Source organism: Paroedura picta, chromosome 2 (assembly GCF_049243985.1).
Source record: "Paroedura picta isolate Pp20150507F chromosome 2, Ppicta_v3.0, whole genome shotgun sequence".
Taxonomy (NCBI): Eukaryota; Metazoa; Chordata; class Lepidosauria; order Squamata; family Gekkonidae; genus Paroedura; species Paroedura picta.
This window is the reverse complement of record NC_135370.1, coordinates 80,552,296-80,579,922: the sequence shown is the minus strand read 5'-3', so window position 1 is coordinate 80,579,922 and position 27,627 is coordinate 80,552,296. Positions and strand designations below refer to the sequence as shown.

Here is a 27,627-nt window from a genome sequence, read left to right as displayed (position 1 = left end):
CAAATTTAGACTAAGGTCCATGGGACCATGCAATTTGCATTTGTTGTCCTGCAGGTTTGACCTTTTACAAATGTTGCCTGTTGCCACATGACAACAATTCCAGAGCAGTTTGCATTATGACATTGCTGAGCAGCTGTTTAAATTAAGAAATGAAAAGCTGACCCTTTGCTGGTTTTTACATGAATCCGTACATTAGTGTTACATGGATTAATCTGAAATAAGTTTCTCTAAGACTAGGGCCTCATTTCTGAGGTTTATTTAGGGCCTTTTTATTTCACTTCTCACTCAGTCAGACTATCCATGGCCAAGCTGATCCAGAGTTTGAGCACCTGTCCCTACCATGACATAGGCCCTTTTTGCATCACAGCTTGATTCTGATTATCCCTGAATTGAAGTCAATATCCTTTTAATTCTCATCCAGGTCACATCCTGTTCCTGTACTGCATATTTCTACTGTCTCCAATTTTTCTCTTCCAATTGCAGAATATTATTCTGCATGCTAATGAGAAAAAACAGATTTCTGAGTCTCTTTCTGCCTTTGTGCCACTGGTTGTTCTCTGCTCATTGGTCAGTTTCAGGCAGGGGGTGCCTTTTGAAATTGTAAGAAGAGAGTCTTAAAGTTTCTTTCACTCAAGGTTGCCATTTTACTGGAACACAGACTGTTTAGCTTAGTCACTCTGAGGACCAAAAGCTTGTGAGTTTTAATCTAACTCTGGGTGTTAACTTAAAAAAAAAATTGGCCATTTTCATTTTTTGCTCTTTTTTAAAAACACGGTGAAGCCATTTTCAAAACATGAACTTTTCAAAAACAAAAAATGTAAAATGGGCATGGCCAATTTTTTAACACCCAGAGCTAGATTAGAATTCTCAAGCTTTTGATCCTAACATCTTACTGATTGAGCTAAACAGCATATACTTATTTCTAGAGCAGTATATAAATTTTTCTCCCATTAAAAAAAAAGCAACGTAATGCCTTGCTAGAATGCTTTTTAAAAAAGGAATCAGACTGCAGAGTCCCCTTAATTTTTAATAAAGAAATTGGCAATATGGGTGGGGAAGGGGGGGAAAGAACAGACAGCACCCTTGAGAGTGGTACGCACATGCACACACAGAGCTGTGTGATGCACATGGAAAGAAGAAGCGGGAGAAATGGCAGGAGGGTATCCACAAGGAAAGGTTTGCCTATAGCATTAACACTGAACCCCAATTCTTGCGAGATTTAAGAGTGGCTTATAAAAAAATACAGGCAGTACTGCAGCTTAGAAGCCAGAAAAAATATCCACTAAAATGGAAACCTGGAAGTGAAAGGAGCTTTAATACTCTCTCCTTACAATTTCAAAAAGCACCCCCTACCTGAAACTGACCATTGAGCAGAGATAGCGGCACAATATCAGTAGTGGAGGTGTGGCCTCCTGGCGGGGGAAGAGAGAAATCCAATGAAGATGTTTCTGGTTGTTTATTTCCTTTGCCTTTGGAGCGAAGAAAGGAGGGGAAAGCAGGACAATGGAACTTTTAAAAGAAACAGACATACAACAATAGGAAATGAACTGAGCCTTGAAGGGAGCTAAATCTGTGCAGAAGCAAAATGAAAGCCTGACCCTTCTGTGAAGTGAATGTAAGTTGGCATGTAGAAGAGAAAAATACTTCTGAGGAGAATGAGGGGTAAAAGTGAAGGGAAAGGCAGTGCATAAACAGCCATAATCAAAAAGGCAAAATAAACAAGCAGAGTATACTTGGCAGATGTTCTTGTTTGTGCCTGTGAAGGATGCCCGCAGACATAATACTGATGTCAACCACTCAAATAAAGTGCTGGGGCTATAAGCTCTCTTTCAGAGACTGGTGGGAGATCCTGGAACTGTACAGTGTAATACCATGCATGTTTACTCAGAATTAAGTCTCATTGTAATCTGACAACTTCATCCTAAGTGAGTAACCATAAGCAGATCTACTCGGAATCCTGCCACAGATCTATTCAGAATCCTGTTCATTTAGTGGGCCTTCTCTCAAGGTTTTCTTAGGATGGCACTACTAGCTTCACATATTATGGTTTAACAGTTGGGGAAGGGGGTTTCAAGGACTTGTGGGGGGACATCTCATTTCCCACTAGTCTCCTCTCCATATCATTTCCTCTTTCAATTCTCCTGGCAGCACCCATAACCTCTCCCCTTTTCCTGCTCCCTTCTGTCCTGCCTACTCATCAACCAATCTACATTATCTACCCTTCCTGTTGGAGAACATTTGGGAGGTCATAAATTCATAGGGTTGTTATAAGTCAGAAGCGACTTGAAATTGCTTAAGACACATATGCACACACACACACCTCACTCTTCAGCTTTCCTTCATTCATTCCCTTTTGCAACACTTTGGCATGTCCCCAGAAAATCTCCAGCCAAGGTGTGAAAGTCATGTAATAGCGAGTCATGCAGCAGCAAATTACCCAAACAAGGGTTGGCCAAGTGGAGCAATAGCAAGTCATTTGGGTGAGTTGCTTACTAGCTTCTGCCAGCCTCAGGTGACACGTGTGGCCAGGAAGTGCATAATGAAGATGGAGTAAGTCTTTCCTTTACCAGGGGAGGGGTGCAGGTACCTTCCCAGGTTGAGATAAGAGTATAAGTGATTTAAGAGGCATACAACAGCAGACTTGAGAAACATGATAATACAGATTGCTGCATATGAAAAAGTATGAAATGAAGTTAGACCTTGCAAATAGGCGATGGACAGTTTCCAGACTCAGGCTCTGTTTCATATTCTTCATCAGATAAGGTCTTGTATGATTAATTGTTCCACATAGGAAATCACTTATGGTGAACACCTATTTACAAGGTCTAAATAGAATAAAAGAAGATACCATTTCATAAGCTTTCCTGCATGAACTTTATTTCATGTTTGAAGAGTTGAGTCAACACAAGTTCTTGTTTTGGTTGCAACTCAGCACTGCTGCCATTCAAACATGCTGAGTGCCCCCACTGCATCACCCTCCGCTAATGGCCCAGGGTACTCCAAGATGCCCAATAGCCACAGGACCACAGAAGCCACCACTGTTAATTTTGTGGAGGTCAAGGGCATAAATGTAGTCTACAGCATCAGCTGCAAATGTCAGGGGAAAGGATTCTAGAATGGGGGACAACAAGACAGGTGAGTCAGGCCAAGTAGTCATGCATTGCTTGCACCTCTGCTTCACCCCTTTCCTTTGGAGTTATCTCACCTCCCTTGGCCACCACCTCAGGAGCCTAGGCTCCATGGGTGTCTTCTCTGCTGCTCCACTTCCTCGCTTCCTCCAGTAGCAGAAGGAATGGCCTCCTGGGTGAATATGTTGGCTCCTGGTGCAAAGTTCCTGGGGTATCCAAGGAGCATTCCGGCTGTGGAGTTGGGAACATGATGATGGCAGAGTACTCTTGTTTCTTGGAGGACAGGTTTGCAAGCCTACTGCTCTGGCCAGTAGAAGAAAAGGTGCTGGCTTTTATATGCTGCTTTTCTCTACCAGGTGTCTTGAAGTGGTTTCCAAACACCCCATTCCTCTCCCCACAACAGACACCCTGTGAGGTAGATGAAGCTGAGAGAGCCCTGATATCGCTGCTCAGTCAGAACAGCTCTGTGCTGTGACGACCCCAAGGTCACCCAGCTGGCTGCACGCGGAGGAGTGGGGAATCAAACCCCCACTCCACTGCATTTGGAGGAGTGGGGAATCAACCCCCAAATCAAAAACATTGGAGACACCCTTCCATCCAGACCTCCTTCTGAGGTTCAGCACCCTGAGGTATCCTTGGGCTGGAGTGCACACATGGTGCACAATGAGTGGGACCTACTGTCAATCCACCATGCACCAGAGTTCTCTGCCATGCTAGCATTCCCTCCCCGCCAAGTGACCTGCTGCAGCTGCAGGGATAGGATAACTACCATATCAACATGGTGTCCACATCCTAGGAAGGCAGTGTAAGGGATACCCTGTCTGCCAAAAGCACCCCTTGCCTTCTGTGCATTGGCCTGGCCTTGGGGATGCTAAAGGCTGGAACTGCTGTAATGGCCATTTTAGGCAACAGTCCCAGGGCACATGGGAGCAAAAGGAATGACAATGGGAGCAAGGCAATTAGAATTGTGAAGTAGGTATTTGTGGAGTGGTGGAAATCTCGGTTGTGGCTTTGTTTTGCGAAAAGTATTGTCTTTAAATGATGTCTTCTGAATCTAGTTTCATCAGTTTGGAAAGGGATCCTTGAATAGAAAACATAACAGGGCATGGTGATTGCCTTAATACATGTAAATTGCATGACCTTTACTGCCATTCTGTATGCACTGTACACTGTGAACATCTTTCTATAATTACCCCTTTCTTCTTACAGTGCCAAATGAACTGGTTCCAGCATGATTTAGGACACCTTTCTGTCTTTAGCAAATCAAGATGGAATCACATGCTACATGGAGTTATAATGTGCATGATGAAAGTAGGTATCCTTTGTTTTAACGAAAAAAGATGACTTCTTCTTTTATAGTGCTTCGGCTTGAATTATGCTCTGTTCTCAGTCATATGTTCTGTTTTCCTACAGGGATTAGCAGCAAAGTGGTGGAATAACCTGCATTTCCAGCATCATGCCAAGCCCAACTGCTTTCGTAAAGATCCCGATCTCAACATGCACCCCATTTTGTTTGTTTTGGGGAAGAAACTGGCTGCAGAGGTACATTTGCAGCATTTGTATTGTAATATATTGTTGAAGATATACTAAGAAGGGCAGATGGAAGGAACTGAGGACAAACTATTTCATCAGCATTAGACAAATTATATGAGCCAACCATTGTTACAAGTGTTGGTTTAATCTTTCCCAGCCTGCAGATGCCCTCATTAATCAGCCATCACAGTAACCAGATGCAACCTCCTCCATTATTGGTCTTTCAAAATCTGTTAAAATAATATTTTATCCTTTTTTTGGTACAGCTTTATTCATTTGAATATATATATATATATATATATTTTACTTCTCCCCTCTACCACCTGAATCTGAATCACCTAAATTAGTTGTGTGGAAACCCTCTCATTACCCTCCGGTCGCCTGTCTGCAGCCCTGAGCCCTTATTTCAGGACTGAAAATTTTGGCTTCAGGGAGAATGAGATGTCTCTTGCTGCTATTCAATGGATGGCCAGAACACTGAGACACAATGGAAAGATTTGTGTGCTTTTAAGTACTAGTTGCTGGGAAGCCATTGTTGAGCTTCTGCAATGGAAAAAGATACAAAAGGCTCTTGTAAGCCCAGTGATGGCAGTGAATAAAATGTGGCTCCTCAGCCATTTAGTACTATAAAGAAATAAGCCGAAACAGATTCCGTTCTCACTTTCAAGTACAGAATGTTATCATGTCTTTCTGAACTGGGAATCAACATCCAAATCTCAGAGACAGACGTATTTTGTCCAAAGTGAAATTTTGAAGTGAGTTTGCAACCTCCTAATGGAGCAAATAGTGCCTGCCTATTTCTATTGCCTAAAATGATGCAGGGGGAACGCAGGAGCTCCTCCTCCTATAGTGTAGTCCCAGTCAGAACTGCATGTATCTGTACTTTTTATACAGGAGTTGCTAGGGGACTTACAGTTGCGCTATGGCTGCAGGTACGATGATGAAGTGTAAGTGTAGCCAGCTTGGTGCAGTGGTTAGGAACGCGGACTTCTAATCTGGCGAGCCAGGTTTGATTCCCTGCTCCTCCCCCACATGCAATCAGTTGGGTGACCTTGGGCTCACCACAACACTGATAAAGCTGTGCTGACCGAGCAATACTATCAGGGCTCTCTCAGCCTCATCTGCTTCACAGGGTGTGAGTGAGGAGAGGAAAGGGAAGGCGAATGTAAGCCACTTTGAGACTCCCTCGGGTAGAGAAAAGTGGCATGTAAGAACCAACTCTTCTTCTTCTAAAAAATAACGGCTAGTTTAGCTTTTTTGCTGTGTAATCTGCCTTGGGTCTCAGTGAGAGACTGTAAGACAAAAGGCTTTAGGATGCTTAGGGCTGATCCTGCGTTGAGCAGGGGGTTGGACTAGATGGCCTGTATGGCCCTTTCCAACTCTATGATTCTAAAATACATCCCAGTTTCTTGACAAAATTGCCCTCAGCTGATCTTTAAGGCAGAAATGGTAGATCGGACTCTAAGATTGTTGTTGTTGTTAGGTTACTCCATCCAGCCACCTCATTCTCTGCCGTCCCCTGTCGGAGAAGGAAATGGCAAACCACTCCAGTATCTTTGCCATGAAAACCCAATGGACAAGTTCAAAAGAAGGCAGATTACAAATGTAATAAATAAGCAAAATAGGCATCTGGAGACAAGCCTTCCTAATCATTCACCCACTCTTCTAACCATCAGCCAGGAACCTGTGTTTTTAGATGGTCATGATCCAGCCATGTTGCTGTGTTAAAAAAAAATTAAAACATTTTATTATGCTTATATTGTTGTTGTTATGTGCGAAGTCGTGTCCGACCCATCGCAACCCCATGGACAATGATCCTCCAGGCCTCCAGGCCTTCCTGTCCTTTGATGCTTATATACATCTACAAATAACAACATCACCGCTGAAAAAAACCCACACACAACATAAAACACATACAGAAATAACACAGACATCATAATCACAACCTACAATTTGACTTCCCACCCAGCTCACCTTCCTCCTGTGCTAAGAGAAATTAATTAGAATTATCTAATGCTTCATTTTCTTTATGTTTTGTAAAATTATGCAAAGTCTGGAAAATTTTTCTTCATGTAGCTCCAGAAAGGTGTCCACTGTTCATAATATTTCTCCGAGTTTTTGTCCTTTAATAGTGGCGTTAATCTGGCTGAATCCACAAAGCTCAACATCTTCCTTATCCAGTCTTCTGTGGTAGCAGTTTCTGAACATTTAGCTGCTTACACCAGTCTTGCTGCTGATACAGCATAAAGAAGGAAGGACTTCCTATCTCTAGGTATATCCTCCTCTACAAAGCTCAATAAAAATAATTCCATTTTCTCCAAATCACAATTCATAATTTTAAAAAATTCCTCAAGTATTCCACTCCAATATTTTCTTGCCTTTTTACAACCCCACCACATATGATAGTAATCCCCCTTTTCAAACTTACATTTCCAACACTTGTCTTGCATTTTTAAAATTCCACTTCGTAATCTTTGCTGGGGTAAGGTACCATCGGTATATCAATGTATATTGGTTTTTCCTATTACATAAGGTAAAGGTATCCCTTGTGCAAGCACCGAGTCATGTCTGACTCTTGGAGTGACGCCCTCTAGCGTTTTCATGGCAGACTCAATACGGGGTCGTTTGCCAGTGCCTTCCCCAACAAGGAGTAAATCTCATATCTCGCATCCACACTGTTTCCCAAGTAACTAAGTTAATTGAGTGACCTATGTCCTTAGCCCATTGAATCATCACTTCCTTAACTCTCTCTTCTTCCATGGACCACTCAAGTAGATATTTATACAGTTTAGAAATCTCTCAGCCCTCTTTACCTAGTATTTCTTTCTGAGGGGCAAATCCCTTTTTTTCATGGACCTTAAATAGGTCATTGATCTGATGATATGAAAACCAATCAATCAATTTTCCCTGAAGTTCTTCTCTAGATCATAATATAAAGTTCCCCCCTTCTGTATAAATCAAATCTTTATATGTAAGCCAATCTGATTTACTGCTTTTTCCTGACCTCCTAAGCATTTCTTCTGGTGACAGCCATAATGGTGCAGATGGTTCAAGTCTTTGTCTGTATTTGTTCCCATACCATAATTAAATTTCTCCTCATGCAATGTTCTTTAAATTCCCTATGGATTCTATCCTTGTCATGACAAGTGTATTCATGCCAGCTGAAACATTTGCTGAACCTTCTTTTAGATGGTCATGATCCGGTCATGTTGCTGTTTTTAATGTTTTCTCATTAATTGTTGTAAACCTCTCCAAGATGGCTATGTTGAGAGGGACAGTCATAGAAATCAAATAAATAAATGATTAGGATTTCAATTGCATTAGCCAAATATGTAGCTTGAGGATATCCCAAGTGAGTGATATGTATGTTCTGAGAATATTCTTAGTAGTATTACTGGTTTTATCCAGAGAAAAAAGGGGTGGAGAATATATTTGATCTCTGTAGCCTGACTGAATTGCTGGTATCTCTTTCTTCAAAGCTTGGGATGCAGAAAAAGAAGTTCATGCCTTACAACCATCAGCACAAGTACTTTTTCAGTAAGTATCCCTGCAGTTCAAAAATACCAGAGTTTCCTTTCATTCATCACTTAGAGAAATCTAAAGCAGGTTTACACAGAATCGCACTCTACTCAGTGGGACTTACTACCAGGAGAGTGTACAGATTATTCTACTGTTAGCTTAATCATGAGAATACCTCCTAAGGGACACAAGGGTATGTATACACATTATAGCATCCTAAGCCAGCAGAAATTCAAGGCCAAAGGAAGTAAAACAAAAGCAGATTATTCTCACAAGGTAGGTTGGACTGAAAGTATGCGACTGGCCAAAAAGCACCTAAAGAGCTTCCAGCAAGATGGGAATTGGAACCTGGGGCGTCTAAACAATACTCTGAATCTCTAGCTGCTATACCACACTGGCTTTCCTGGGGTGGCTTCTACTGAACAGTAACAAGCAACCAAGACTAGTTGAGTCATGCAAATCAGGTGATTCCCAGTCACTTGGTGGTTGCTGCCAGGCTTAGGGTACCAACTTTCAGATAGTGCCTGGAGATCTTCCAGAATTGCAACTCTTTTCCAGATGACAGAGATCTGCCCCCCCAGGAGAAAAAGGATGCTTTGGAAGGTGGAATCTATCTGACTGAGGCCCCTTGCTTCCTCAGATTCCAAAATCTCCAGAAACATCTCAATTTGGAGCTGGCAGCCCTAGCCAAAAGGCCAAAACAAACCTGGAAAGCATACTACCCCTTCTTCCAGCCTTTTGCTCAAAGAAACCAATCCTAGAATGTTTTGGCAGCCTAATCATGACTACGGAGGGTATCAGTTTTTTAAAGCTACGTGTGTTTTTAAATTGTTTGTCTGTTTGTTTTTTTAAACTCCCCAATGATTTTTTTTATATACTTCATATTATTCTGCAAATCTGGGGCATTTTTCAGATTTGCAGAAAAATCTGTCTTGCGCGGTTTGGCCATTCATAGCTCCAATCACTGGGTAATTATTTTTGGGCTTGGCTGACTTGGCTATTAAAATTTACAAGTGAGAACCTCCACATCCTATGCTATTTTCTCTTTCCCTTCCTTGAATTCCTCTAAATCCCAGAGCCAGGAGGCAACACCAGGGGATGGCCTGATGTTGACCATCCAGACAAACTTGTTGGCCACTATGTGAAACAGGATGTGGGACTAAATAAACTGTTGTTGTGATCCTGCAGGGCTCGACTTATATTTGTATGAGATATACAAATGGGGAACTACAAGAAACTTGTGGAGAGGGTGTATACCCACACCCTTCATTTGCTTCCTTCTCTCTTCCCCAACAATCTAACCTCTTTTCTCCACTCTCCTTATCCATCAACCTACCCCATCTGTCAGCTCCACATCACTTCTCCAACAACCTGTTGTTGTTGTTAGGTGCGAAGCCGTGTCCGACCCATTGCGATCCCATGGACAATGATCCTCCAGGCCTTCCTGCCCTCTACCATTCCCCGGAGTCCACTTAAGTTTGCACTTACTGCTTCAGTGACTCCATCCAGCCACCTCATTCTCTGTCGTCCCCTTCTTCTTTTGCCCTCAATCGCTCCCAGCATTAGGCTCTTCTCCAGGGAGTCCTTCCTTCTCATGAGGTGGCCAAAGTATTTGAGTTTCATCTTCAGGATCTGGCCTTCTAAGGAGCAGTCAGGGCTGATCTCCTCTAGGACTGACTGGTTTGTTCACCCTGCAGTCCAAAGGACTCGCAAGAGTCTTCTCCAGCACCAGAGTTCAAAAGCCTCAATTCTTTGACGCTCGGCCTTCCTTATAGTCCAACTTTCGCAACCATACATTGCAACTGGGAATACCATAGCCTTGACTAAACACACTTTTGTTGGCAGGGTGATGTCTCTGCTTTTTAGGATGCCGTCTAGATTTGCCATAGCTTTCCTCCCCAGGAGCAAGCGTCTTTTAATTTCTTTGCTGCAGTCCCCATCTGCAGTGATCTTGGAGCCCAGGAAAATAAAATCTGTCAATATCTCCATTTCTTCCCCATCTATTTGCCAGAAATTGATAGGGCCGGATGCCATGATCTTTGTTTTCTTGATGTTGAGTTTCAAGCCAACTTTTGCACTCTCCTCCTTCACCCGCATCAACAGGCTCTTTAGTTCCTCTTCACTTTCTGCCATTAGAGTGGTATCATCTGCATATCTGAGGTTGTTGATATTTCTCCCTGCAATCTTGATCCCAATTTGTGAGTCCTCTAATCCTGCCTTCCTCATGTTGTGCTCCGCATACAAGTTAAATAGGCAAGGCGACAGTATACAGACTTGCTGAACTCCTTTCTCAATTTTGAACCAATCAGTGATTCCATGTTCAGTTCTCACTGTTGCTTCTTGACCTGCATATAAGTTTCTCAAGAGACAAATAAGATGCTCTGGTATTCCCATCTCTTTAAGAACATGCCACAATTTGTTGTGCTCCACACAATCAAAGGCTTTAGCATAGTCAATGAAGAAGAAGTAGATGTTCTTCTGGAATTCCCTAGTTTTCTCCTTGATCCATCATATGTTGGCAATTTGATCTCTAGTTCTTCTGCCTCTTCAAAATCCTGCCCGTACTTCTGGAAGTTCTCGGTCCACATATTGCTGGAGCCTAGCTTGTAAAAACTGTAATGACTGGAGAACAACAACCTACCCCAGTATTACAATGAAACTTGGTGCCCTGTAAATATGTTAAGTGTCAGGAGTTGGGGTGGGCATCTAAGGTTCTCAAAAATTTTGCAGGTTCGTGTTCCAGTTCCTCCAAACATTTCCCATACCTTTTGTCTGGTTGGGTTGTGGCCTTTTGATTTGGTTGGGCTTGAGAACACACCAAACCAAGCTGGAATATTCTGGTTTATACCCATTTCTAGTCAGGAATGAATTTTTGTGGTTTGGGAGCCTTCCAAAACTGCACTATTTGAGACCACAGCTGAGGCTCTGGCGTCACAGTTCCAGCCTGTCTACTCCTGATTAAGATAAACTGCAGCACACCCCAATGCAGTTACTCCAGAGCAAAACAATGGGGTGAACTGTTCATCTCCACACAGCAGTTCAAAGTATAAACAGGAGATCCAGCCCTCCACAGCCAAAAAAGCAGAATATGTACCGAAGTTGAATTTCTTGGTAAACAGTTTCTGTAAATTTAGATATCTGCAGCTGCAAGCCACACACATAATATGAAGGGATGAAGTGAGAAGAGTCAAACAGCAGGGGGACAAGGGATTAAAAGAGATGTATTAAATACCTGTTAACTCAAAGCATCATCATAGGAGGGAAAACAGACAGGTATTTGATCTTAATGACTGGTGAAAGGCTGACAAAAGAGAGGACGGAAGTGTTAAAGGAAAGGCAATTATGATAAAGTGAGAAAAAGAGTGATCCTTTTTGAAAAATCCATCTTGCTTTGGCAAGAGGAGAATGGAAGGGAAAATGTTATGCTGTACATATGTTTGGTACCTATTCTGCATGACTTTTGTTGTTGTTTTTCCAACAGTTTCAGGTCCAGGTATAATGCTTCCCTTCTTTCAGTTCTCTGTATTCTACTTCTCAATCAAGAGAAAAGAATGGCTGGTGAGCATGGGGTGTACATTTGGCTAATCAGAGTGGGGGGGAAAGCTCTGAAAAATGATTTACTTTTTTGTTGTTGCTATTTTTTGGCTATCTGAAATGGCCGAGCTTGAAAAATCTCAAAAATATTCAGGGTTTTTCAGGACTGCTGAATAGCTACAGTTGAAGTGCATTTAAAGGGCTCTCAGAGTTTCATTAAATGCCTTTGAAGTGAACTCGGCATTTAAAGGAACTGCGGGCCGTGTTGGAATATGCAAACTCTACAGTGTGCATAATTCAAAGGGATATGAAGAATATCATACAAAGGCATTGGAGGAAATGTATATTTAGCGTAGTTAGAATAGAAACTTCCTGATATTTTTCAGATATTCTCCTCATGTGACCTGATTGGCTCAGCTGGAAACTTTGGAAACTTCCTGCATGTTTCCTCCATAACAGACTGAATGAAGACAACAGAACAGTTAGACAGTTAGTAGAAGAGAAACAAATAAAACTGTTTTGTTGGTTTAAGCAGCTTGGTGTTGGACATCTCTTTGCATATTTAAACACTGACAACAAGTGCTTTTAAGTGCCTTTGGAGTTCACTTGCATCACTGCCATAGCTTAGAATCATAGAATAATAGAAGAAGAAGTGTTGGTTCTTATATACCACTTTTTCTCAATCAGAAGGAGTCTTAAAGCGGCTTACAATTGCCTTCCCTTTCTTCTCCCCACAACAGACACCCTGAGAGGTAGGTGAGGCAAAGAGAGCCCTGATATTACTTCTCGGTCAGTGACAGCCCAGCTGCTTATGGGCTCCTTGGTCTCTCCTCTCCTCTCCTCTCCTCTCCTCTCCTCTCCTCTCCTCTCCTCTCCTCTCCTCTCCTCTCCTCTCCTCTCCTCTCCTCTCCTCTCCTCTCCTTCTCTCTCTCTCTCTCTCTCTCTCACACACACACACACACACACACACACACAAATTCTTTCCCCCACCATTACCCCTTGCCCTCAGCCACCTTACCTCTTGCTTTACTTGACCTCCTTCTTGGTCCCTCGCCCCTTCCACAGACACATACCCAGTCTCTCTCCTCCCTCCCACCTCCTCCCCAGACTCACCTATGTAGCAGCGCTGGCCCAGGCGGCCTCCATGCTGCCCTGTGACTGTCCCACAGCCACCAGGCCAGCACGGTGCCCTACAACCACCCAGGACTCGGGCAGGGCCAGCATTGGGTTGCCAGGCCTCTGAACTGCCCTGCAACTGCCCAGGCCTTGGGAGGGGCCAGCACTGGGCTGCCAGGCCTCCATGCTGCCCAGGCCTCATCTAGCGCGCTACCTGGGGTTATAGCTGTTTCAGGGGGCATGCTAGAATATGTATGCCACATTAAAAAAAAAACAGAATCCTTGGCCAGTCTGGAAATTCACCTCCAGACCCCAAAGTGGCAATCAGCAGTTCCCTGAGCATGCAAGAGCTAAGCTCAGACACAATCCCTTCTGTCCACTAATGTATTATTTGGCAAAGTTCACAGAACCAGCATTTCTGTCAGATGGCTATCTAGCCTGACCTTAAAAACTGCCAAAGCGGGAGAACCTATCACTTTCCAAGGAAGCCTGTGCTCTGTCAGGAACTTCTTCCAGATGTTTAGCTGAAAATTCTTTTGAATTAATTTCATCCCATTGGTTCTGGTCCTACTCTCTAGGGCAACATGAACAACTCTGTTCCATCCTCTAAGTCAGTGGTCCTCAACCCCCAATCCACGGCTCCCTCTCCCCACCCCCCCTGCAGCGAGAAGCGGCCGATTAGCTTGTGGCCCGGCAAGCTTCTTGCTGGGGGAGAGGGAAGTACGGACGCTGGCATGCCAGCTGCGCAAACGCGCATGCACGGACCTGCCGCGTTGCAGTTTCGTGCATGCGAGCATGCGCGGGGCCCAAGTCCCCCTCTCCCCCTACCCCTTGACAATGGGCTGCAACCTGGAAAAGGTTGCGGACCACTGCTCTAAGTGACAGCCTATCAAGTGATTTTTGAGAATTATGAGGTAGGGTTGTATTTTATGATGTTTTTAGGATATATTGTATTTTATGAAATATTTATGAAATATTTGCCAGCTTGCTGGGAACAATGATATATAATAAATTCAATTATAAATAAAAAAATTAAAATAAATAATGTACTTGAAAATGGCTATCATATCAGCTCTTAGTTGTCTTTTCCTCAGGCTAATTAGATCGAACTCCTTCAGCCTTTCCTCATACATCTTGATCTCCATACCGCCAACCATTTTAATTGCTCTCCTCCAGTCATGCTCCAGTTGCTCTACATTCTTCTTCAATTGTGGTGCCCAAAACTGAACACAGCTTGCAAAAGGCATTTAAATTTTAAAGAAACTGCATTATGCATTAAAGTTTAAATGCCTTCCTCCCCCCCTACACTGGAAACTATTGAATATGGGGACCAATCTTGTTTTAAGAAAGGCACCAGCAGCTATGCTGCAAATTTGATGCCTCTACTTAAAAAAAAAAACAGCCTCCACAAGCCCAAGATATTTCTGGATCAGTTATCTATTACAGCCTACTGACTATAATGGTCACCATTGGTGATAATTGAGGTGGAAAAATTTCACATTCTTGAATATTTATTCAATTTGAATACCAAACTGATATTAGGATTTAAGAATATCAGGAAATAGTTCCCCCCCCCCACATTCAATACCTCTCTCTTTTGAATGCCTCTACTCGAAATACTAGGGGGGGAGCTACTTTGTGAATTATCATGTGTAGAGATCTGTTGCATAGCTTTATCAAGATTATCTTTTCCCCCCTTATCTTTGACAGGAACTAACCTTGTTGACAACCTACTACTTCCGAATTTGTTTCATGTATATACCCATAATAGGATTTAAGTGTTTTATGGCTTTCTACTGGCTGTCAAGGTAACATTAATATCTTTCATTGTGAAGGAACCTTATACATATTTTACCATTGAGAATTTATATTTGTTACCAGTTATAAGATACTTTGAATGGATTTGACTTAGAATCCTAGAATCATAGAGTTGGAAGGAGCTATCTAGGCCAAGTCCACGATAAGTAACTGTCCAGTCACTGCTTAAAGGCCCCCAGTGAAAGGGAGCTCACTGCCTTCTTAGGCAGCCAATTCTACTGCTGAATTACTCTGAAAATATTTTCCTGATATCCAGCCAGTACCATTCTACACATAGTTTTTAAACCCATTATTGCAGGTCCTATCCACTGCTACCAACAGGAACTGCCCCCTGCCTTTCTCCAAGTGATGCCCTTTCAAATACTTAAAGAGAGCAATCATGTCCCCTCTGAACCTTTACTTCTCCAGGCTGAACATTCCCAAGTTCCCCAGCCTTTCCTCACAAGGCTTGGTCCCCAGGGCTTGATCATCTTCGTCACTCTCTTTTGCACCATATCAATTTTGTCCACATCTTTTTTGAAGTAAGGCCTCCAGACCTGCATTCTACGTGCAGTCTGACCAATGCAGCATACAGAGGGGATATGACATCTTGCCATTTTGATGTGGTGCCTCTGTTGATACAGCCCAAGACTGCACCTGCCTTCTTTACCGCTGCATCACACCGTCTACTCATATTTAGCTTACAGTCCAATCATTGAAGCCTTCTATTTGTTTTAGGTTAAACTCTTCAGTTATGCATTGTGTCAGCAGAGTAGCAATATAACACCAATTATTATGTGTCACATAGGTTTGGGTTGTTTATACAACATACTACTTAAAGTGAGCCATTTCAGTGTTTTGCAATGCAGGTAAATTATGATACTGGAGGGAAGTTATTTCACACATATAATGTTGAAACTACAACTGGCAGGGTAATCCATTATGTTAAAAATATTTGCAAAAGCTTCTGCAGTGAGCTGTGTAACTTGCAATGCTAAGTCTTTTAAAATTTCCTCAAAACTGAAATAAGTAAGCAGAAAAGAGATTGATAGCAATATAAATACTACAGGGCAGGTAACAACATAACAGTACACAATCTTGAAGACCTAAAAGTAGTTGTCTCAGTTACCCCAATAACAGGTTAAACAGGGGGAGGGGGATTCAGAGGGCCATTCCGCACAGCGTCAATGTTGCTGCAGTCTTACCATTGTGTAACACTATTTTTTTAACATTACGCATGATGTCGTACACAATCTGCAACACTCCCGTAACACTCCCGCAAAAATCGCTTTGTTGTAGCGCTTTTTGGGGAATCCAAAATACAAAAGTGGATTCCCCCTAAAAATTGCTAGACTCTTGAGAACAACCTCCAACACATCCAAAAAAGACATGTGCGTTCTCAATATAGCGGTAGCAAGCATGTCCCTCCCTAACCTCTCACACCCAAGCTTCCGGCATCGCAATCGCCATTTCCCCCCCTTAAACTGGCAAAAGCAACGAATAAGCGATGCTTCTTTGACTGAAATCCTTCCACAAGCAATTGTCTGTAAAGTTTCCAAACACAATACAGCCCCCTGTTCAACACTGCCCGTAATTTTGGCCAGAAATTGCACTGGGGGGGGGGGTTAAGCTTTAAGTGCGTGTAAACGATTAAGTACCAGCTCCTACGCCAGCAAAAAGGTCTTTCTGGACAAATATGCGTTGCTACAGGTGTTTTCGGGTTTTTAAAAAACAGTTTTTAAAGGGAAGCACGAACACAACAATTAATTGGCTGTTCTGTTTGATTGACGGCCAGAGGCAGGAGGAAGCGCGGAAAAATATAGCCTCCTTTGTTGCAATTTCAGCAAGACTGGAAATTTGTGCGTTACAATAACAGCGCTAGTGGGAGAGCCTTTTTTTCGATAGAAACGGCTATGTGCGTTAGCGACATTGCCCGTTGTGCGGAATGGCCCAGAGTTCTCAAAGTAGGTCTTCCTCAATTTCCAGCCACACATAGGTTTGGGTGGTTGATAGCACTTTTTGATGGTCTCTCTGGGTCCTGATCTTGTGGAACAGCTCTATTTCTTTGGCATATGACAATTTCTGACATGTTTGTGAGGTACATAAATGAGCAAAAGGACACATTGCCACCTTATGCGTTTAGGTATTATAGCATGAACTTTAACATGTCTCCTATGTAATGTGTGGTTTTTAATTAAGGGTTATGAGGTTTTATTAATTTAACACACCAAACAAGGCAATAATCAGAAATGTAGAGTTTGTAATATATTTACATTTGCCAGACGTTTGGAAGCTGTAGCTGGATGGTTAAAGCAGAAATGCCTGAAACTCAACTCCTCCAAAATGGAGGTCTTGTGCAGGTCCTGAACAGGGCAGGAAGCATACCTACCCACCTTTGCAGAGGCTCAACTCAACATCTCACCCACAGCAAGGGATTTGGGGGTGATCCTGGACACCTCCCTATCAATGGAGGCACAAGTCACAGGAGTAGCACGCACAGGCGAACCTGCTACCTGCCTTTGGACTACAGTGATCCATGCAACGGTCACCTCCAGACTGGACTTCTGTAACTTGCTCTATGCTGGCCTACCCTTGTCCTTGACCTGTAAATTACAGCTGGTGCAGAATGCAGCTGCTAGGGTCCTCGCTGGCTCATCTTGGAGGACCTATATCCAGCCTGTACTGAGACAGCTGAATGGGTTACCAGTCTTGGCCCAGATCAAGTTCAAGGTTTTGTTTTTGACCTTCAAGGCTATCTTCAGTGTGGCCCTGCCTATCTGAGGGACCACTTGTCTGCTTATGCCCCCCACAGGGCTCTTTGCTACGCAGGCACTAATTGATTGATGGTCTCTGGCCCCCAGAGAGATACGCCTGGCCTCAACCTGGGTCAGGGCCTTTTCAGTCCTGGCCCCAACCTAGTGGAATGAGCTCCCAAGAAAGCTGAGGGCCCTGACAGAGTTATCAAAGTTCCGCAGGGCCTGTTAAATAGAGCTCTTCTGCCAGGTCTTCAGTTGAGGCCGGGTTTCTTAAGATCAATGGGCCCACCTCAGGCTAAGCTGTACTATCAGGCAAACCATCTGCTTGATGACTGTGGGGTGGTAGGAGGGTCTTCTGAGCCATTTTGAGATTTTCGAGTTTAATGGGAATGGGGATTCTATTGGATTTTATCATGTAATCCACCTTGAGTCCCAGGAGGAAGGTGGACTATATAACAATAACAATAACAATAATAATAATAATAATAATAATATGTATGTATGTATGTATGTATTTGGCTCTACAGATTTCTTGAGATCTGCTGTTTTACATGGGTGTCACAAATGAATCACATCCCAATGCACATTGACTACGATGAAAATAAAGACTGGGTGTCTACACAAGTAAGACTCTTTCTGGTGGCTCGAAATTTTAATATCTGAGATTTATTGTAGCTACTACTGCTGTTCAGAAAGGAATCTCAAAGCTGTCACAAATGAACCATAGAATCATACAGTTTGAAGGAACCTCCAGGGTCATCTAGTCCAACCGCCTGCACCATGCAGGAACTCATAACTACCTGCCTTTCCACAGTGCCCCAATTTCATGCCCAAATGATCTCCCCACCACCAAAAAACTCCAGAATCCAGCCCGGCCTGGAGGAAAGTAACCTACAGTGGCGATCAGCAAGTTCACCACAGTGGTGATCAGCAATTCCCTGAGAATGCAAGGAAGGGCCACAAGAGAAAAACACTGGCACATCCTTTCCTGCCCACCCACTCACAATCTGCCTAAGTTCATAAAATTAGCATTTCTGTCAGATGACTATCTAGCTTTTGCTTTAAAACTTCCAAAGTAGAACCCACCACCACCTGAGAAAGCCTGTTCCACTGAGGAACTGCTCTTACTGTAAGGAACTTCTTCCAGATGTTTAGCAGAAAATTATTTTCAATTAATTTCAACCCATTGGTTCTGTTCCAACCCTCTGGGGCAACAGAAAACAACTCTGTTCTATCTTCTATATGGCAGCCCTTCAAGTGTTTGAAGATGGTTATCATAACACCTCTTAGTCATCTTCTCTCCAGGCTAAACAGACCACGCTCCCTCAACCTTTCCTCATACAACTTGGTCTCCAAACCCCTCACCATCTTCGTAGCCCTCCTCTGGACAGTTTCTCTACACCTTTCTTCAGTTGTGGTGCCCAAAACTGAACACAGTACTCCAGCTGAGGTCTTACCAGAGCGGCGTAAAGTGGTTACATCACCTTGCATGATCTGGACACTATACTTCTTTTAATACAAATCCCGTTTGCCTTTTTAGCTACCAAGTCACACTGCTGACTCATGTTCATTGTCTGGTCTACTAAGACCCACAGATCCTTTTCACACGTACTGCTGCCAAGACAACTGCCACCCATCCTATAGTGATGGAAACGATTTCTGAGAATCAGAGGGGGCAGAACAATCTCTTTCCTTCCTTATTGCAAGTCTGTGCTTAATTACTGGGCACCGTGCTCAAAAAACTTTCTAGCTTACTAGAACCTAAGTATCTGGAGCCCATTGCTTTCATTAGTCCATGCTGTAATTTTCTGTCTTCTTGTCATGGCTCTACATTTTAAAAGTATTATATTCCTCCCTCCCAATACCTTCAGTTTTCACTGTGGGCCCCAGAGACAATATTACCTGTGCTGTAGCCCAAGGAGGGCTTTTGTCTTCTCCAAAGCATTTATCAAAGTGTGTCCTGCCTTACCTTAATTTCCAGATAAACTTTCCCTGCTACAAAGTAATTTTGTTGGTGCCTTATAGTACCTGGAGAGGCAAGATTAAGCTAACCTGTATGCAGTAAATGATTGCAATTTATACAATATTTTTCATGAACTAGAAATTTTACATTGATTACCTAGAAAGTGAGCTGTCATTTCCCCACAGTAGAAACCAAATATATGGCATGCATTGCTCCTAATTCTGTCTTATTTTTCCACAGCTCCAAGCAACCTGCAATGTGGATCAATCCTTTTTCAATGACTGGTTTACTGGACACCTGAACTTCCAGATTGAACACCAGTAAGGCCATCAAGGGTAACAATATTTGTTTGTGTAGCTTCATAGTGTGATGTGACATGAAACTACGTCTTTTCCTCTCTCTACAGCCTTTTCCCAACAATGCCTCGACACAACTTCTGGAAAGTGGCTCCTCTGGTGAAATCCCTTTGTGCCAAGCATGGCATTGCATACCAGTGTAAACCACTGCTTACTGCCTTTGCAGATATTGTGCGGTAAGTGTGGCAGCCATATTAAGATGAACTGTTATATGTCAAAAAGCAGGCTGGCCCAACCCATTGTTTAAAGCAGGGGTCCCCAACCTTTTGGCACATGGGTACCGCATTAGCTTGCATCATTGACTTTAATGGGAATTCCGGCATTCCTGCAGTTCTCGGGGCCTGGGGGGATGGGGGTTCCAGTTCCAACCTCCAAACCTTCAGGGTAGCTCCAGGAGGCTCTTCCCTAACTGCTGTCCAAATTCACTGTGATTGGACCACAGGGTCCATGTCCGGGGGTTCTGAAAGAGGGTGCACCCATCCGCTCCATACTATCCAATGGGATGGACTCTTCATTGGATAGATTGGACACCCTCTTTCGGAACCCCTGGATTTGTAACCCATTTTCTCCTTAAGAAAGAAATCAATTTCATGGTGAAGACTGAAAAAATGCCTCAGCGCTTCAGCAGCCATTCAAGCCCGAAACAGCCAGCACTGCAGCGGGGGGGGGGGGGGGGGGCAGCATGGTGCACACAGGGGCAGAGCTCTGTGCCTGCATGCCTGCGCCAACTGGTGTGCTGGCACAGCCCCCCCCCCCCACACGCTGCAGCACTGGCCGCTTCGGGCTTGAACAGCTGCCGAAGTGCACAAACCTACTGAGGACTTTGCCGATGCTAAACATCTGCATGGTACAATACATCCCCATATTCTGCATCTATCTCTGAGAGAACATCTCAGAGAAAAACATTTGAGAGAAAAATCATGCAAGTAATTGACTGGCTACATCACTGGTGTCGTGGGGAAAGGTTTGGATTTCTGGATCATGGGGGTCTGCTATAAATCACTAAACCAGTCAGAGGACTTGAATGAGATTCTGCTAGGCCAAATTACACCATTTTCAAAAAGCGGGGCAACAGTGGTCATGGGTGACTTCAATTACCCAGATATCAGTTGGAAGACCAACTCTGCTAAAAATACAAACTCCGTTAATTTCTTAACTTGTCTTGCCGACAGCTTCATTTCCTAGAAAGTAGGGAGGGGAGCCAGGGGCTCTGCTATTTTAGACTTGATTCTTATAAATAGGGAAGAACTGGTAGAGGAGGTACAAGTAGTGGGCACACTTGGTAGTAGTGACCATATGCCTTTGGAATTTTCAATTGTGAGGAAAAGAAAACCTTTATGTAGTAATTCTGTCAGGTGGATCGATAACTGGTTGACAGACCGTACCCAACGGGTACTTGTTCAGCATCCTCTTGGAGAAGAGTGACAAGTGGAGTTCCCCAGGGATCTGTCCTGGGGCCTGTGTTGTTAAACATATTTATAAATGATTTGGATGAGGATTTAGAGCAGGGGTCCTCAAACTGCAGCCCGGGGGCCACATACGGCCCGCCGAGGACATTTATCTGGCCCACCGGGTGTTTTTGTTGCCGCTGCCTGTCCTGCTTTGCAGTGGATGACTTTCGCAGCTCGCACGGCATCAGGTTGAGCCAGACCCATCAGGGTGAGCCAGGAGCCTATATAAGGCACCATGTGTGCGGGTCCCAGACCTCTTGCCCAGGATGCCATGGAGAGCAGCTTGCTCTCTGTGGTGGCAGAGGTCAGGTAGGAGGCCATCCCCCCCCCCTCCGGGCCTGGCTGTTGGTGGGGATTGATGGCCCACGGGGGGGGGGGGGGCTGGAGCCAGAGGCTCCCTCAGAGCAGAGCAGCGGCCTCAGAGATGGTGGGGCTCACAGGGCTTGGGCCCCACTCCTCCCCCTTTCAGGCAGTGCCCGTGCGTTGTGCCCAGCCATGTTAGTGCCGGCAGAATGCAAGTGCGACGGTGTTGCTAGCCCACAGTGCAGAGCTCTTTCAGAGATGTGGGCTCATGGCAGTGGGTAGCAGGTGAGGGTTGTTGCAGCCCAGCCAGGGCCAGCCACCATGAGTGTGGCTGGCTTGGCTCCGCAGAACTGAGACTCGCGGTTTCTCCCCCCACCCCACCCCACCCGACAGGCTCAATTGACATAAAGGGTTAAGTGCAGAAGTGGGCCTGCTGCCCTCCCCTTTTCTTTCAGCTGTGCAGAGACGGGGGGGGGGGGGAGGGATTTGAGGCTGAGGTGGTCCTCTCAGGGGAAGAGCAGAGTATTGCCCTTTGAGCCAGTCAGCTTACGGGGTTTTTGCCACCCCACCCTAATTCATACAACAGGCTATCAAGCACAACAGGCTATCAAGCACAATGGGTGCTGGCTCAGGAGCATGGAACAACTCAGGACAGGCACGCTTGGCGGCCAGGAGAGGGTGAGTTGGGAAGTGGCTCTTCTTGGGCAGCAGTTGGGAGGGCAGCTGGCTTGGATCCATGAAAATTAGGCTCATGGAAATCTCTCCCCCCCCCCCCACTCCGCTTCTGGGGACATTGAGGGGCTGCTCAGTTCAGAGCAGTTTGCAAGTCCATGACAGGACTAATCATGGTAGGCAGATCTCCCAAATTTAGCTCACTGCCTGACAGTGTAGCAGCCAGTGCATTGGGGGGTGGAGGAGCTCACATTTTGTCAGAGCGGGCAAGTTGAGCAGGTCTTGTCACTAGCTGGCACTGGGATAGTAATAGCTCCTCTGGAGCACAAAGTTGGAATTTGTTCATAGTTTTTTTTAAACTATACTCCGGCCCTCCAGTGGTCTGAGGGACAATGAACTGACCCCCTGTTTAAAAAGTTTGAGGACCCCTGATTTAGAGGGATACTTATTAAATTTGCAGAAGATACTATACTGGGAGGGGTAGCAAACACAACTGAAAACAAAATCAGAATACAGGATGATCTTGATAGGCTCGAGAAGTGGCCTAAACTGAATAAAATGAAGTTCAATAAGGACAAATGTAAAGTTCTGCATTTAGGTAGGAAAAACCAAATACACCAATATAGGATGGGGGAGACTTATCTTGGCAGTTGTATGTGCAAAAAAGATCTAGGAGTCTTATTAGACCATACATTGAACATGAGTCAACAGTGTGACTCAGTGGCTAAAAAGACAAATGGGATTTTGGGCTGTATCAAATGGAGTATCATTTCCAGATCACGAGAGGTGATGGTACCACTGTACTCTGCTCTCGTTTGGCCTCACTTGGAGTACTGTACTCCGTTTTGGGCACCCCAGTTGAAGAGGGATGTAGACAAACTGGAGCATGTCCAGAGGAGGGCAAGAATGATGGTGAGGGGTTTGGAGACCAAGACATATGAAGAAAGGTTGGGGGAGCTTGGCCTGGAGAGGAGACGACTGAGAGGGTATTTGATAATCATGATCAAGTATTTTAAAGGCTGCCATATAGAGGATGGAGTAGAGTTGTTCTCTCTTGCCCCGGAGGGACGGACCAGAACCAATGGGATGAAATTAATTCAAAATAAATTCTGTCTAAACATCCGGAAGAAGTTCCTGACAGTTAGAGTGGTTTCTCAGTGGAACAGGCTCCCTCGGGAGGTGGTGGGTTCTCCATCCTTGGAAATTTTTAAACAGAGGCTAGATAGCCATCTGACAGAGAGGCTGATTCTGTGAAGGCTCAAGGAGGTGGCAGGTTACAGTAGATGAGCGATTGGGATGTGATTGTCCTGCATAGTGCAGGGGGTTGGACTAGATGACCCATGATATCCCTTCCAACTCTATTATTCTATAATTCTATTATCTTGAAATTGCTGATGAGCAAGGCCATGATGCCTGGATACAGCAATATGCATCATACTTTCCCATTGAAGAATCAGGCTTGCTGATGGATGATGCAGTGAAATTGCATGGGAAGTATACTGTTTAATTTTCACTTCATTGATTTTTGCAACTACACCAGTTTTACTCTCCATCATATTTCTTGCACCATCAATTGTGATGCTTTACAATTTATCCCAACTCAGACCAAGATTTTCTACTGATTTACACACCAAGAATTTGTATTCTGTAGTTGTGATGCTTTTCAAACTCTGCGCTGCACATAATTCTTCTGTAATTCTGAAGTTGGAATCTATCTCCTGATAATAATTAGTAGTTGAGCAGTGTCTATAATGTCATTGCTCTCATCTAATGCCAAAGAAAACAAATCAAAACTTTTTGCTTTCACAACCAGTGACATACGCAGCTCTTCTCCTAGTTCTTCAACACGCCTGATGATTGTAGATGCAGATAAACTGACACAACTAGAAGAAGAAGAGTTGGTTCTTATATGCCGCTTTTTTTTATCCAAAGGAGTCTCAAAGTGGGTTACATTCACCTTCCCTTTCCTCTCCCCACAGCCGACACCCTGTGAGGTGGGTGAGGCTGAGAGAGCCCTGATATCACTGCTCGGTCAGAACAGTGCCGTGGTAAGCCCAAGGTCACCCAGCTGGCAGAATCGAACCTGGCATACCAGATTAGAAGTCCACACTCCTAACCGCTACAGCAAACTGGCTCTCACACACATCCATTCACTGCATCTCCCTCTCCCCCACTTCCTTGGTTATTATCTTTTTCTAATCCTGAATGAAATCTGATAGGGATTATAGTATGCATGTCTTTGATGTATCTTACAGTAAATGCTTTGTTAGAAGACAAAGAAGAGCTTTTTTATGCCTGCTTTTCACTACCTTGTAGCTCAATGGTCCCCAACCTTTTTATCACCGGGGACTGGTCAATGCTTGACAATTTTACTGAGGCCCGGGGGGGGGGGGATTTTCTTTTGCCAAGGGACGTTGCTGCCACCGCCTGAGCCCCTGCTCCACTTGCTTTCCCGCTAGCTCCCCTGAATTCCCGCTGCCCGAGGGGGAACCCCAGCCATGGCAGCCGCCAGAGAGCACCAAAGGTGAGCTGGTGGCAGAGTGGCAGAGCAGTCCCCGAAGCAGCAGCTGGGGGGGGGGGGCGAGGAGGAACAGCAGCCTGGTACTGACTGATCCACAGACTGGTACCGGTCCCCGGACCAGGGGTTGGGGACCACTGTTGTATTTCATTAAAGGTCAGTAGTTCATGGCTTCCAATAGCTTTTGGTTTTGTTTCCCCAGGAGTGGTCTAGTTTGGGTGGGAACTAGGCCTATATAAGGGTTGTGTTCTGTTCTACTGTTGTTGGTAGTTCTGAGTGTGGAGTTAATAAACAGTTGTGTTGGAGATATTGGCTACTGCATCTATATATTGCAACCTGAAGGAGTCTCATAGCAGCTTACAATCACTTTCCCTTCCTCGCCCCACAGCAGACATCCTGTGAGGTAGGTGGGCCTGAGAGAGCTCTAAGAGAATTGCTCTGTGAGAACAGCTGTAAGAGCACTGTCACTGGCCTGAGGTCACCCAGCTAGGTGCATGTGGAGGAGTGGGAAACCAAACCTGGTTCTCCAGATTACAGGCTGTTGCTCTTTAGCCACTACACCATTCTTTGGCACGCAAGAGGAATTAGGATTACTGATTATCGTATGTCCCAAATACAGACATGGATTGCTCTATCCTGTCTCCCCAGATGAATCTGCAGCAACCAGCCCCCCACCCCCTCTTAACATCATGGTTAGAGTCCCTCCCTTCCCCAAGCCACACCGTCATTCTATGGAGCTGGCTGGCAAGCTGTCTTGAAACTCACCAGGAGACCTGGATCCAGACACCTCGAGGCAGGGTGAGGGGAAGGAGGCATATTTAACAATGATGTCACCTGGTAGCACCAACTGTCAGAATCCAGTACTGGCCAAAGGCATTCAGCTGGCTGGCTGCAGAGCCAGGAGTAGGGCATGTACAGACATGAAAGCACAATAATTGCAAAGGAAGAGAAGATTTTGCACTCTGGTTAAAGCCAGAATATTCTGGATAATAAGGTGCCAAATTACAAAGCCTTTATTGCTTTTGAAATTAAAGGCTTTTGATGTTAAAGGCCTAAATTTCACCTATGGCAAAAAATTATAGTACAACTTTACAGAATGCCAAATCTATTGAACCCACAACTGGTGAGATTTTATTTATTTATTTATTTGATTTCTCTACTGCCCTTCCATATGGCTCAGGCCAGTTTACATACAACATCACATCATACACCATAAATGGACCAAATTAACATACAACATAGTCAAACACAACAATAACAATCCAACAGTTCTAAGCAACACAACTTCAGTGATCCCAACAACAACAATATAATAAGAACAGGAATTTAGCTAAAACTCCTAGAGAGGTCAGACTGGTTCAGGCCATGGAGGGGATGTCTGAGGGGGACCTGTGGTCGGTTTCAGGCTCCCTTTTGCAGGCCCTGCAGAACTGTGGGAGTTCGGGCAGGGCTCTGATCTCTTCAGGGAGCTTGTTCCACCAGGTGGGGGCCAGGATGGAAAAAGCCCTGGCCCTCATTGAGGACCGACACGCTTGTTTGGGGTCAGGGATCACCAGCCACTTGGCAGTGGCAGAGCGTAATATAGATGCTATTTAAATAGGGGTTATTCTAATGCTTCATGCAGAAGCTGTTGTTTTGAAGAAATCCAAAGTTTGTCTGTTATTCATGCCCAAGTTCAGCATTTTAGTAATCTCATTCAGAGTTTTTTCTAAATAAAAAAGTATTTATGCTCCTTTTTCTAGTTTATCAGTAATTATTTTCTTCTGTTACTACATTCGTGACAGTAAGTACAGTAAATTTCCCAAGAAGTATATTGCAAAAAGATAAATTTATATTTATTCAAGTAGATCCAGGTCACATTCAGGTTACAGTGGAAAGGAAAGAAAGAAGCCTAATTGAAAGAGTACTTTCCTTATCACAAATGGCCAGCTTGTCCAGCTTCATTTGTGGGAGCATGAGAGCATTTTGTCTACAGGACAGCCTTGCAGGACGTGTCTCCATGGAAGATCAGGTGGAGAAAGTGAGAGGACAAAAGGAGAGAGGTGGGGTCAGAGGGCAGCTCCCAGGTTAAGACAAAGACCGTTTACGTCGGGGTAGTCAAACTGCGGCCCTCCAGATGTCCATAGACTACAATTCCCAGGAGCCCCTGCCTGCATTCACTGGCAGGGGCTCCTGGGAATTGTAGTCCATGGACATCTGGAGGGCCGCAGTTTGACTACTCCTGGTTTACGTACTGGAGGTTTCATGCTGGGCTGCAGGCTGGAGTTTTAGTTGTGGCAGGTTGCCCCACCTCTTCCTGCACCCATACGGGGGAACATTTGGCCCAGTGCACCTCATCTGCCCCCGTTTTGTGTTCCTGTATGGGAGCTGGGGCAGTGAAGTTCCCAGTGTGTAAACAGTCAAAGAGAGGCATCCCATTCAAAGAGATAATACCTATACACACTTATAGTGATGTGGCATCCCCTCCACCAATTTTCTTGACATGCTGAGCAGCTCACTCCAATAAAACGTCCCTAGTAAGAACTGTAAACAACACAATATGCAATTCTGTTGTTACTTTATTTTTAAGGAGTAATTTCTTTAAAAACACTGAAGGTGCTATCAAAAGAATCACTCAGGAAAGAAGCTTCTCTCAACAATTTATTAGCATCTTCGCACATGTAAACCCACACACAGCATACTTGTTCTACAGGTTTGTGCTTCTATGCTGAGAAGGTAGCTTTGGGACTTTAAACATAAGACAGCATCTCTCTTCTGCATTATCATTCTATCTTGCCATTTAGTGCCAACTGGTATAGTTTGCTTTTACCTTTCCATAACCCATAATATTCTAACCCCGCCCACAGCGCCGCAGGCGCCGTGGACTAAATAAAGCCGTAAGGGCTTAGGGGGAGGAGTTAGGGCGGGCTCTGTCCGGGATGAGGAAGGGTGCCGATTGGCCCCTTCCTCCGGACAGACCATCGGCAGGGCCAATGGCAGGC

General features: G+C 44.4%; 1 protein-coding gene across 1 annotated transcript in view; it reads left to right on the top strand.

The window, feature by feature from the left end:
• Nucleotides 1-27,627, top strand: part of LOC143829783 (acyl-CoA (8-3)-desaturase-like) — a 58,575-nt gene that overhangs the window by 13,966 nt on the left and 16,982 nt on the right. Inside the window, exons 4-11 of the mRNA XM_077321184.1 lie at nucleotides 4,338-4,439; nucleotides 4,542-4,670; nucleotides 8,141-8,198; nucleotides 11,662-11,738; nucleotides 14,541-14,638; nucleotides 17,911-18,007; nucleotides 19,587-19,666; nucleotides 19,753-19,878. Coding sequence (XP_077177299.1) covers nucleotides 4,338-4,439; nucleotides 4,542-4,670; nucleotides 8,141-8,198; nucleotides 11,662-11,738; nucleotides 14,541-14,638; nucleotides 17,911-18,007; nucleotides 19,587-19,666; nucleotides 19,753-19,878 — 767 coding nt within the window. The remainder of the gene's footprint in view (nucleotides 1-4,337; nucleotides 4,440-4,541; nucleotides 4,671-8,140; nucleotides 8,199-11,661; nucleotides 11,739-14,540; nucleotides 14,639-17,910; nucleotides 18,008-19,586; nucleotides 19,667-19,752; nucleotides 19,879-27,627) is intronic.